This window comes from Microtus ochrogaster, unplaced genomic scaffold, assembly GCF_000317375.1.
Source record: "Microtus ochrogaster isolate Prairie Vole_2 unplaced genomic scaffold, MicOch1.0 UNK5, whole genome shotgun sequence".
NCBI lineage: Eukaryota > Metazoa > Chordata > Mammalia > Rodentia > Cricetidae > Microtus > Microtus ochrogaster.
This window is the reverse complement of record NW_004949103.1, coordinates 933,948-946,633: the sequence shown is the minus strand read 5'-3', so window position 1 is coordinate 946,633 and position 12,686 is coordinate 933,948. Positions and strand designations below refer to the sequence as shown.

The 12,686-nt window shown below is 56.6% G+C and overlaps 2 protein-coding genes across 3 annotated transcripts in view; both read right to left on the bottom strand.

The window, feature by feature from the left end:
• Window positions 1-2,451: 2,451 nt before the first annotated feature.
• On the bottom strand, window positions 2,452-8,918 carry Hgfac (HGF activator). Its single transcript, XM_005365917.3, has 14 exons — window positions 8,786-8,918; window positions 8,051-8,222; window positions 7,867-7,963; window positions 7,619-7,698; window positions 6,908-7,030; window positions 6,654-6,785; window positions 6,388-6,498; window positions 6,126-6,300; window positions 5,784-5,869; window positions 5,211-5,466; window positions 4,207-4,346; window positions 3,849-3,989; window positions 3,616-3,764; window positions 2,452-2,695 (listed from the first exon to the last, which is right to left on the bottom strand). Exons 1-14 carry the CDS (start codon window positions 8,903-8,905, stop codon window positions 2,516-2,518), a joined length of 1,962 nt encoding a protein of 653 aa, XP_005365974.3. The 5' UTR covers window positions 8,906-8,918; the 3' UTR covers window positions 2,452-2,515.
• Window positions 8,919-10,615: 1,697 nt separating this feature from the next.
• Rgs12 (regulator of G protein signaling 12) overlaps window positions 10,616-12,686 on the bottom strand; it is a 99,092-nt gene continuing 97,021 nt past the window's right edge. For both annotated transcript variants that reach the window (XM_013353329.2, XM_013353330.2), the window contains exon 18: window positions 10,616-11,096. In XM_013353329.2, the coding sequence (XP_013208783.1) occupies window positions 10,870-11,096 (227 nt within the window). In that variant the 3' untranslated portion in view covers window positions 10,616-10,869. The remainder of the gene's footprint in view (window positions 11,097-12,686) is intronic.

Sequence of the window (12,686 nt, the reverse complement as noted above, 5' to 3'; positions counted from 1 at the left end):
AGGTCTGGTGCCTCTTCTGGCCTGCAGGCATACACACAGACAAAACATTGTATACATAATAAATAAATAAATAATTTAAAAGAAAATAATACAGTTAACTTAGAATCTGAATTTTGGAAAACACAGGCTTCAGAATAAAGAATATCCCCCAGCTAGTCCTAGAATGGTTTAAAACCACAAATCAGGAGATACCACCCTGATGTGGGAGTGTCATATATCAATCTGTTGATTTCATTGGTTAAAAAAATAAAGAAACTGCTTGGCTGGCCCTCATAGGTTAAAACATAGGTGGGAGGAGTAAACAGAACAGAATACTGGGAGGAAGAGGAAGTGAGCTCTCAGACTCGACAGCTCTGCGCTCTGGAGCAGAGACGCCATGCTGCCTGCTCCCGGGCAGACACATGCGATGAAGCTCCGACCCAGGATGGACGTAGGCTAGAATCTTTCCCGGTAAGACTGGTGCTCACAGATTATTAGAGATGGGTTGATCGGGATATCAGAATTAGCCAGTAAGGGCTAGAGCTAAAGGGCCAAGCAGTGTTTAAAAGAATACAGTTTCCGTGTAATTATTTTGGGTAAAGCTAGCCGGGTGGCGGGATGCAGCCCCACCGCTCCTATTACTACACCACCCTAAAGAAAATTCCAGATTATAAATGCATTCTACCAGCTCCCAGAGAGCAGATCATCCCAAGCGTGTCTAGACTCTCAAAGAATTTTGAAGAAAGAAGGAATGCTCGAGAACTTACTGTGTGAGTCTAGAAAACAGTCATTTAAAGGAGATAAGAAAAATGATGGGCAGATTCCACACATAAACATAAATAAATCCAAAGTAGTAAACAACAGAAGAGGGATATGTCTGCCACGTCCCAATGGGCTGGTCCTCGGGTAGTACCAATCCAAGACGTGGTCAAGATGAGGGGACCAGGGATGGCGCAGCAGTCCCGGATGCCTATGGAAGGGCGCAGGTCCATACCCTGTTTATAGGCTCATGTCTCCCCAGATCCACACACACTCGGCCATCTGTGAGTACCTGAGTCCTGTCCTTCTCCTGTGCTGACCCCAGCCACACTGAGCTAGGGCTGTCACCCAGGAAAATCTAAATCAGCTCACCAGCTCCACTGGCTCTTAGTGGACTTAAAGGTCACTATTTTTGAACATCACACAGATGAGGACTTGCTGTCCCTCTGCTTCCATGGAGCAAACTGGACCAGAAGACCAATGTCAGCAAGCAGCTGGCCACCAGGCTTCTGTTGCCTGGGTAGAACACACTGTCTTGTCTGACTACACCATCCAGATTTCTGGATGCTGTTCTGTTCTCAATTATCCAGGACCCAGAACTGAGGGCTTGGCAGAGGCTGGGTCCTTCTGACCAGGAAGACTGCACTGGGAGAGGGCTGTGTTGGACCAGTTCCCCCAGAGTCTCACAGGGTGTCACGAGAGTGGGATGAGGGTCATCCACAGAACCTCCTGGTTCTTCAGGCAGCAGTAGAAGGGCTCACGGGTGGGTAGTGAAGCCCCCAGGCTGAGCACTTGAGGCTTTCTGGGAGGGTTAGGGCAAAAGCGTCACCTAGACTGAACAGACTCTTGGTGGGGCATGGCGAGACCCTGCTGCCGCTGCAGAGGGAGAGTAGGAAGTGCCCAGGTCACCAGGGGAGGACAGGCATGGGAAAACCTGGTCCCAGCTAGAGACACTGAACGAGGTGCTATCTGCTGCCCCACGCAGGCCACGGGTCAGGAACCGTGTGCTTGGTCTCAGTCTGACTGTGCCTGCTTTGGGCTCTCTTAGAGACAGCAGGCCTCGGACCCACCCTAACCTGTTTCCCTTACCTGCCCAGCTTGCTTTCCAGCACTTTGGTGCCCTCCCGCAATTGGTCATGAATTTTCCTGCTAGAGACTCTGAAGACCCTTGAGACATATCCAGTGCCTCCCCCAGTCCCCGGGCTCAGGGAATCTGTCCTCTGCTCCCCCACCATACTGCCTACTGTCTCTGGCCCCAGAGATAGAATAAGATAGCTCCACATCCTGCCTGGATGGAAGCAAGCCTGGCTCCCATGTGCTTAGTACTAGCAGTAGCCAGTTGTGGGCCCTGCTCCTCAGGTCTCCCTCAGAGCTGCCACAGCTGATAGCAAACTGTTGGCAGGCTGCCATCTTGAAGCTAGGTGCACGTTTTTGTTCATGGTCTGGGGAACTGGACTTGGCTTCCACGTCCTGCCTTAGAATGCTTAGGGTGCCTGGACCCTGGCCTGGTATAAGGTCTAGAGGAGTCTGACTTTGCTCGTCCCCTGGGGCCATCTTTGTGAGGCAGAAGGCTCCTATCCACACTCAGGAGCTACACTGGCTTTCAGGCCCCACCCCTGAGGCCACACCATCTGCACTGAAGGTCCCCATGACTTGGGGAGGCTAGACCCAAAGCACTGTCCCAGCTTGAGGCAGTGCTATCGTGAGGCCAGGTCCTTAGAAACAGTTTTATTGTCTGTAGTAGACAGGGAATTGTAAGCAGTCAGTCCAGAGGATCTCAGGAGGCAGCTGCTGGTCGCTTGGGTCGGATGCGGTCATTGATCCAGTCCACGTAGTTGGACACACGGGTGTAGACTCCCGGCTTGTTGAATCGCCCACAGCCGTCACCCCAGCTGATAATGCCATACAGGTAAGCCACACCGTTCTTCTCACAGGCCAAGGGCCCACCTGAATCCCCCTGGAACAGAGACTCGGTTCAGCCTCGCATGCACCAACAGCCCGGAGCCTGACTTGGGAGCACATGGGCTTCCAACCCTGCAAATGTGCTGAAGTAATAGGTCAGCAAAAGTCTCCAGTGCTCCCTGGAGACTGAGTGTTTTTAAGGCCAACTGCCTGGGGACAGGGGACAGGCATGTCTGAGAAGTGTGGCCTCTCTTCCTGACCCCAAGCAGTTAGGAAGGCATCTTATTCTCAAACTGTTGGAAAGTTTTCTCACCTCCACACCCCGCAGCTCTCTGATCCTACTCCATGAGGAACACACGGGTACTCTAGGTCCCAGCATGTTAGTACACTGCCGGAAATGCCACGTCATGGCCTGCTAGACTTCTCTACATCTCTTGGAATAAGTGTAACAGCCCCCTTCCCCAGAATGCCCTCCCTGATTACCCCAGAATCCTGTGCCATCTTAGAGATGGGATCTGGCCTCTCTGAGGCCTGTTCCTCACTTGTTTCAAAGGCAGAAAGCAGTTCCTTCATGCTGGAGCAGGGTGACATGTAATCATGGCTATGGCCTGCTCTGTGAAGCCCTTCACAAACATTAGCTATTGATTGATTGATTGCTGAGTACACAAGACAAATCTGGGCAGAGAACTGTAGCCGTTGAGGCCTGACGTCACGTGGATGATGCTAACTGTTGCCTGGACAGCGGGGCTTTGTCTTGGCTCCATGTGATGCTGGGCCTGCCTTTGACTTAGTTTCCCATCTATTTAGATGGTTCTCCTACCACAAGGATGCCCTCCAGGAAGTGCCAAGGGATCCACAGCGGGGGACTTTCTGTCTTACTCTCCCTGTTAGCTCTTGAACTCCCTAGGGGCCAGGAAATTCTAGTAAGATCCCATCTATGTGGTCCCGGGGGGGAAGGGGCTGGCAATATCCCACCTGGCAGGCATCAGCCTTGCAATCAAAGTAGCCGGCACAAAGCATGTTGGGGCTGATGTCGGCACCATACACCTCAGGGCTGCTACACTTGTGGTCAGCAACAAGGGGGACCAGCGCCTCCTGCAGGAAGCTGGTATAGTGACTGGCATCTGTGGAATACCGCACTTTCAGGGCAGGCAGGCTCACACTGCCTTGCCCCCCTTCGGGGTGACAGGGGGCTGCCCCCCACTCACTCTCTTTCATGTGGCCCCAGCCTGCAATCTGGCACTTTTGTCCGGTTGGGAAGGAACTGCCTGGCTCAGGCAGGCAGATGGGCTGAACAAACTGGGAGCGGACAGCACAGCGGTCCCCCTTCTTCTTCAGCCGAATCAAGACTAGACAAGAGAGAGAGGCCAGGGATCAGCCTCGACAGAGAGAAATACATGGCAGGCGGTCCCATAAAATGGGCAAGGGGTGGGTGGCTGGTAGCCTAAGAGACCAAAGATGAAGCACCTCTGACATGACTTTTCCCCCCTGTATTCCTGACTCTTATCTGGGCCCTGGTTTGGGGTACACAAACCACACCACACCCTGCTGAGGCCCTGAGCTCACCGAGGTCATGGTTGCTGGGGTTGAACACCGAATATAGGGAGTAGGGCACATACTTCTCGATGCCAAATGTCTGTGTCACGTCCGTTGTGCGGTTGAAGAAGTGCTGACCCAGTACCACTGTGATGCTGTTCCTGGGGGGACTGGACAGAAAGCTGGCAGGAGTGGGCACCCAGCCCTGTCCTCAGTACTATCAGGTCCCCCCAGCCTTGCTCCTCTACTTGTTGATCATGGCCAAGCAAGAGAGTCAGAGCCCTGGGAGAAGTCTGCACAGATGTTTTTAGCACACGTGACGGCAGAGTCAAGCCCAACAAGGATGGCCATACTGGTCCTGGCTTATTTACAAGCCAGCGGGGTGAGGTCTGCTCTAAGAATGGGCCACATGGGTGGAGATCTGGTCTGCCTAGAGGCCCTTCCCCGGCCTGGCCTGGCCTGTGGGGTCCCCAGGTGCAAGTGCTTTACCCCCAGGACTCGGGGCTAGGAGGAACGGCTGGCACTTTATTTACTACGCAGTCAGGTCAGTCTTGGGGTCTTGAGACTGCAGCCTTGCAGGGTAGGGACAGGAGTGGACCTTGGACACTCACTCCTGGGAGCCCATTCGATGGGCTGGGCCTTGGTTTCCCTAACTGTGCAGTGATCCTGGGGGGTTCATGTTGTAATTGAGCCCCCCGATTCCCTGCTCAGGTGAGCCCCTCAAACACCTAGACAGGCACAGGGTGGCGTATGGGACAGGCCCCAACTCTGGCCTTATGATCTCCACCTCACTACCGTGCTCTTGGAAAGGCAGGGTCTATGTAGATGCCAGGGCCATACCCACTACTGCCCCCGCATAGGTGTACATGGAGATGCCTCACCCTCATGCTCCGTGACTACCTCAGTGCCCAGCACAAGCGTCAGGCCACAGAGGGACTGAAGGTGCTAGGGAAGCATACGAAATGGTCAGCCGAGGAAGGGAGGGAGGGCTGGCTGGGAGGTGGGTGCCCTGCGGGGTGGGCCAGTGTGCTCACTTGTTGGAGAAGCAGTGGGCTGCAGACACGACCCAGCAGGTGTGGATGAGGCTCCCAGCACAGAAGCTGTTCCCAATGTATATGGCTGCCAGCCAGGGGTGTGAGCCAGGCAAAGATGACGAGCCACCAATGATGCGTGGTCTCAGGAACGTCCTCTTCTTGTGCCTCTTGCCACAGGTCGGGCGTGCAGCTGGGGCTGACTCAGCCAGCGTCATCAGGACCTCCGGGAGCTGGGACTGGACTCTAACCAGAGATTCTGGGAGTGGAGGCCATCAGTTCATACCCCTGGGTTTCCCTGGAGACAGGGAAGAGCCAGAGGGGTCCTACCTGGACCCATAGCCCAATTCCTAAGGCCTAGCCCTGCTCTGAGAAGTTACCCTGGGAGCCTCTGTCCTTACTCTACAGAAAGGGAGAGTATAATCCAGATATTCCCAGTATGAGTGCTTGGGGCACAGGCCTCTGAGAGTTGACCACTCCAGGGTCTAACTACAGGGTACCACTGAGTCCCCTCCACCGACCCATGTCTGAGGGTCCTCAGGGAGCCCCACCCCCAACCTCTCAGTGTGCCCGCACCACAGGCTGCCAGGTGGCAATACTCCCACGACAGTGCGTTGTCCTTCACCACATAGCACCAAGGCCTCTCGTCCTTGTCTGGATTCCTGGAGGCAGGCAAGGGAATCACACCACCACTCTCCCTAGACGACCACCCAAGCACCCAATGGGGCAGGCACCCACACCCACCCTAGAGCTATGTGCTTGCTCTGCAGACCCTGGTGGGCACACTTGACCCTACCCTCCCAAGAGGCAGAGGTTAGTGGCCATCTTGGCAGTGTGGGCCCCTGCTGAGTCTGGGGAGCCACTCTGTCCACCCCTTTTCCCACACAGAACGAGTCAGAGTGGCCACTAGATGCTGACCGGCAGTAAGCATGAGGGCCCAGGCCGAGCAGGGCAGCAGCACCCACTGAGTCCACATGCAGCTCCTGGTAGAGCAGGTCAGAGTTCCAGGCCAGGCAGCTCAGGCCGGAGGCAGTGGTGCTGGCCACTCCGCGGTACTCTGTACCATTTCCCTGGGTGCAGAGCTCGTTAGGAACTGTGGGCACAGTGAGTACGTGAGGCCACGCCGCAGCAAGGCTCCCTGACACCATCGCCCCACAAGACAAGAAAGACAGTGGCTCACCAATGTTGCAGAACCGCCCAGCATAGCCCAATGGGCAAGCGCAGATGCTGGTCCCGGTGCCCACGATCAGGTGGCAGGTGCCTCCATTCAGACACGGACTGCTCAGGCAAGCTAGGGGACAGCCCAGAAACTGAACCTGGTCTCCATGAACTCATGGAGAGGCCAGAACTCAGTTCTTTCCCTGTGCCCTTGTTGTTGGGTCACCTTAGGCTGGGGTGAGGAAGAGGTACCCGCTCGAGGCCTCCCCGAAGCTGGCCGTGACGTACCTGTGTGGCGGGTGCCTTCACACCGGGCCTGGCTCTCCACACAGCTGCACTGCTCCACACGTCCCTCACTCACACGGGCCCAGTGGTCGCCCACCTCGAAATACTCGTAGCGTGTTTCATCAAAGCATTTCTCTGCAAGTCATACTGCGCTCATGGCACCCGCAGGCAGGCACCACCCAGCCCAGCCTGGACTCAGCAGGGGCTCCCCAACCTCCCGGAAGGGCCCCATTCCTGGGCCCCCAAGGTCCTCTCACCTGTACCACAGTCCTTGCCTGTGAAGGCCAGAGGGCAAGCACAGTGGTAGGAGGCACGGTCATGGGTACTGGAACATGTGCCCCCATTGAGGCAGGGCCCAGAGGCACAAGGATCAAGGACAGCTGGATACAGGCAGGAGGGGACATTATGGATGCTGGCGAGAGTCTTTGGGGGTCCCTCCATACCCCTTGCCAGCCGAGGGCGTCTGGAGAACTCTCACACTGCCCTCTCTGGGTGAACAACTACCCACCTCCCAATGCTCCGCACCCAGCATCGAGGTGACACGTGGCTCTTCATTTCACACCCTCCACATCTACACACACTGTGCCCTCTACCCCCTCCTCGCACCCTGGGACAATAAACCCACAGGTTTCATGCTTTCTTCTTTCTGACTCCAGGCGCTACCCAGGGCTTGTCCCAGGCACCATGTATGGCTCCAGGGATAAACTTTACCACAAGAGGGCGCCCTGGTACTATCAATGGCCACCAAAGCCATTGAGGGTATGCTGCCGTCTGGGCTGACAGCTCTTTTGTCCCTAGATATCCCAGGATTCAGAAGGATCAAACTCACAGACCACGCCTCACTACGTGCAGAACCCCTTGCCCCACATCCCACTATCTCCATCCTGCTCTGTGACCCCTAGACCCCAATCCAAGCACTCCGTCAAAGCCCTTCCTGGGGGCTCAGGCTGGTCCTGCCACATACCAACCTGGACCATCCACAGGCAGGGTAGCCTCTGCACAGTAGCCCCAGGCCCGGTCCCGGTCATAGTTATGTGTTGTAGCACACCTAAAGGGCCGAGTCTGAGGATGACAGGGAGTCCCTGCCCAGAGCCCCACCCATCCCTGCCTAGGCACCCTGGAGCATCTGCTCACTAGAGCCACCTGCTTGGGATTGAGACCTACTAGCTGCAGGGCTCATCAGGGTCCTCAGCCCTTGCCCCACCCTGGGACTCACCACTTCTTGTAGGCACTTCCCTCAGAGGTACAGGAGTACAGCATGCGGCCACCATAGCGGAAAGGGAACCTGCATGGCTGCCCGGACTCGGTGAGCACTGCGGAGGGGGGGAAGCAGCAGGGGTCAGGGGTTCCGCTGAGTACTCCACCTCTACCCCATGTCCCAGTTGCGGGGTCTGACCTACCTTGGCCCCCAGGGGGGCTGCTGGAGGGAGGGAGGAACCTCCCACCTTGAGGTCCCTCAGTCTTTGTCTCTGGAAAGCTTGCTATTGAGGAGTTGACGTCCCCGGAGGTCACAGGGATCGTGGGAGTCACAGGGGAGACTGTGACATTAGGTCCTGGTGTTTCTGTGTGGTTCTAGGAGCCCAACGTTTGTCAGTACGGGATAGTCCTTCACGCTTGGACAACAGCAGTCAGGCTTGTCACAGCCCTGAGCCTCCTCGAGGCAGGTCCCAGGGACTATGGATGTCTCCAAGACCTCCTCTGACCTTTCTTTCCCAGTCTGAGTGGTTCAACAAGCTAGCCTGGAGTCACAGGCCCCCAAGTCACCTGGTCTTGAGATTCAAGCCTAGAGTCAGGTCTAGGGTGGACAGGAGCGGCTAGAAGCACCAGAGGTCTTCTACACCCCATCTCAACTTTGAGATACAAAAGAAGTCCCAGGGACTCACACGGCCTGCACTAGGCCACGGGCAACAAGAGGATTCCATCCCAACAGTTCAGGCCCCCAGGCCTTCCAGGTCAGCCCAACCCAGCACCCCACCTCTATGTGAAGGACAAGTTCACCCCACTAGGCCACCCCACCAGGCCCCTAGCCCACTCCTTCTGTGCAGCCCTTTCCTCTCTCTAGCCTCTTCCCAGGAACCCTGAGTGGCCACAGGGAGCCCTCGGCAACATTGTGAGGAAGGGGGGTCAGTGCTCACCCTGCCAACTTGGGGCTGGGCCCCCCGAGGCACCACCAGCAGCAGCAGCAGCAGGAGCAGCAGGAAGGGACATGGCCTGGGTAAAGGACAGGGGCTAGGAACCCAGGCTCGTTGCCCCATGGCTCCTCCTGAGCTGGCGTGAGGGGCAGCAGGAGCAGAGTAGCCAGGGAACATGGCCAGGGCAGGTGGGGTCAAGGCTATAGGATAATGATTAACCCTGCCTCCCACGAGCATCCTGTTGGGATCCTCCTGCCAAGGCCATGGCTCCACCCCACTGTTCAGCTCTGCCTGCTGGCTGAGGCAGTCTTGTCCTGGTGAAGGCTTGCTCCTGGCCCCAACACCACCCTCCAGTCTCAGTCTCACCTAGGAAGTCTTCCAGGGTGACTTGGGCAGGTCAGGGCCACGTCTCTCTGACACGGTTGCCTGGCCACACTGCTGGCCATTCCTGTCTGTGAGCCCTTTACAGGACCGGCTGCAGGCAGGGCTCTGAGGGTTCAAGTTCTTCCCAGCTTGCCACTGACTCAAGGTGGAGATGCTCCTGTCTGTCCCAAATCTACAGATGTCAATACAGGACAGAGGGTGCCTCCTCCACTCAGGGCCACAGAGCAGCTAAAAAGAGAAGGCTGCTCCCTGGGCCAAGTGCTGCTGTATTTGTCTGCTTGTCCTAAACCTGGGCTATGCAGGACCCCAGAGCAGACAGTCTGGGTACTCCCAGTAAGCTTCCCCAGCCCTGCGGACATAGCCTGCATGACTCATGTTGAACAGGCTACACCGAGCGAGCACCATTGAGCCCCATAGCCCTGTGGCTCTAGCACTGGGGGCCACTGGGGACCCTAGGCAAGCCGGAGCAGAAACTCCACAGCCAAGGCTTTAGCTGTGGCAGGGCTATCTCGGGATCGCCTCTCCACTTCCAGAGCAGACACCAAGCAGCACCGGACCTCGTTAAAGTAGGTGCTAGAAGCATGGTGGGCACTGGAGACATGGCAGCTCCCATCACAGAGGTGTTGGGACACGGTGGTGCTGGGGAATGGTGGTGCCGGACATGGTGCTAGGACATGGTGGGTACTGGGGATATGGTGCCGCGGGGTGTACATGATGGGGTAACTAGTACGTACGTTCTCTGAGAAACCTTCCAGCCAGCCCAATTCCAGTTCTAGGAAGGGTTTCAGGATAAGCCCCTCAGCAGTGGGCTGCTCAGTGCTGGGGCCTCTCCTGAGGCATCCTGGGCCCAGGATGGTGTGTCTTACAGACTCAGCCCAACACCACCCTATGGCCCTGCACTTCTGCCTCCTCACTAATGTCCTGCCATATCAGGACTGGATAACCAGTCTATAACCAGCGTCGCTCCTGTCTGACTTCGACATACTTGGTTCTTTTGCTAGACACCTGAATGAGACTAGGGTAGGGGAGCAGGGCCAGCAGCAAGACGGCTCCACTGGGCACAGTGGACACAGTGGGCAGGCGTGAGACCACAGTGACCCCACTGCAGCTCTCAACTGGATGAGAGAAGAGCACAGACGTCCAAGAACCCCAGGTCACCTACAAGGGACAGTGTGATGGACAATATTGGGGTGTCGCTGGCCTCATTATCCCAGGGGTGGTCCTGGATCCCATACATCTGAGGGCAGGAGGAGATTCTGACCTTCAGCTCCCAGATGCCAAGCTACCTTCTCCTTGCAGCCACCCTTGACCCTGACCTCACGGCCAGGCACTATTCCCTCCCTGGGATTCTTTCTTCTTGGGACCATGTGCAGGAGTGAGGGCTCCCGAGGGTGGGGAGCATGCGACACCAGCACTTAGCACAACACAATGCATGTCAGGTCTTCAGAAACATTTTATTGGGCAGAGTCTGAATGCCAAGGTTGGCTGCTGTGGAGCTGTCTAAATCCAGCCCCTGTGACGAGGTTCTCCCTTTAATTCCTGCTTTGGCTCCTGAGGGTATTGTGGCTGAAGGGGCTCCTCCCAGGCCCCTGAGCACCCATTGCTGACAAACGGGCCCCCGCTGTCTCAAAGTCATGGCATTGCCATATGAACAGGAAGACAGAGCACGCTGGAGCAGTAGGAATCTCAACTTCGGAACAGCTTCACACAAAGGTGGCATGGTGCGTGCTGGCCTTGGGCCTGCTGGGCTCACCTGGGACGGGGCTCAGGCCGGGACCGTTTGATAGAAAGGGTCCGTCAGCTCTCACCCTCCTGGGGCCCAGCCGTACCCCCAGGACGCTGCCTCCCCACCCAGGAGTCACACCCGCAACGAGGTCCACATCGATGATCCTGTTGACTGGGAGGCTTCCGCTGCCTTGGGCCCTGCCCCCTGTCACAGGGAGAAGAGAAGCCGTCACCTGCTTGGCTCAGCCCTGGACTTCCAAAACCCACCCGTCATTCCTGCACAGACACCAAAATACCCCAGATCCACTCCGGACAAGATGATCCTGGGCAGGAGGGCTGGGAAGCTCAGAGGGCATCAATTGCCTACACCTCCAGGCTGACCAGGAGCCTCCACAGATGATTCTCCTAACTGGGCGCCTCACGGGGAATGGCCCTGATGGCAGGCAGTACCACAGAGTCTCGGCTGGGAGGGTCGGGAATCACAGGCTGTTCTGACACGATGAGCAAGGGACTCAGGGCTCTGGGGCTTGGGGAGCCTGGGGTTTGTCCTGTCACAGGGCTTTCCTACACCTGTACAGCTGTACCCCGGCTTCATCTGTCAGACTGCTCAGAGGTCTCACCCACTAGGGTGGCCTCTCACTAGATGCTGGCCCATGCAGCCTCCTCTGCCCACCCACCCGGAACACTGCTGATGTTTGCAGTTCCCTGCTGGGCATCCTTCTCCAGGCCCCTTTGGCTAGCTCTCCTCATGGCCCAGGAAAACAGCTGGACTCCTTCCTGACAGGCTTCCAGGGAAGATTCTGAACTGCCTCCAGGCCAGGTCTGTAATCAGGGAGGTGGATTCATCCAGTGCGGGACTGGAGTGGCCAGGACTTAGGACAACTCAAAGGGGTAGATGCACCCTGGGGTTCAGTAGGAGTCCCCGAAAGCAGGGAGGGGAGCTGTCTCTGAGTCACACTGAGATTCCCCTCACAGTCTCTTCCTTGCCCCAAGTGAAGCCCAGAAGCAAAGAGCCAGGTCACCTGCCTAGGTCCCTAGTCACCTTGTCCTGATTGCTCACCTTCACCTGGGGCCAGTACCCACCCCCAGTTTCTCCTGGGTGCTGCCTTTAAGCCTTGGAGACCCTAGGATCCTCCCATAACAGGCCTCCCAGCCCAGCTCCCCAGGCCCCATCCTTCCTTTTCCTAATGTTGGGGTCATCTTCACCCGCACAAACTTCTCTGGGGCTATAGTGCCCCTTGACTCCCGTGTCACCAACACCTGTCACCACCCGTCGCCTCCACTGTCACTGTTCTTCCCTTGCTGAGGCTCTTCTGTATGGCGCCTCACTATTCCCTCTTTGGTCTGAATTCCTCTACTCTAGGTGCCCCAAACTGCCTTGGAAGGTTCTAGATCTCAAGATAGGTTTAGAAATCCTTACTCCAGGACTGCCTTGACATATCTGGCTCGCTGTGCATGGATCTTGTAAGAGGCCTACCCATCTACTTTGGGGGGAGGGGTATCCCCACAGCTCAGTAATAGCCTGCAGGGATTTGGGAGTGGCTCCATTTGGGTCAGGTCTCAGTTTCCTGCATTGTACTATCTGAGCCCCAATCAGGGGCAGTGACACCAGAGTTAAGGCTGAGGGAGCCCCTGAGAACCCCCACTTTCCATCTATAGACATGAGCAGAGCAGGGTCTGCAGAGGTGGATCCCCACTTCCCTCTACCTCTGGGAGCCACAGGCAGAGTGGGCCTTCCTTGCCAAAGCCTCAAGCGGACAGAGTTCCATTCCAAGCCACAAGACCCCAGAACATG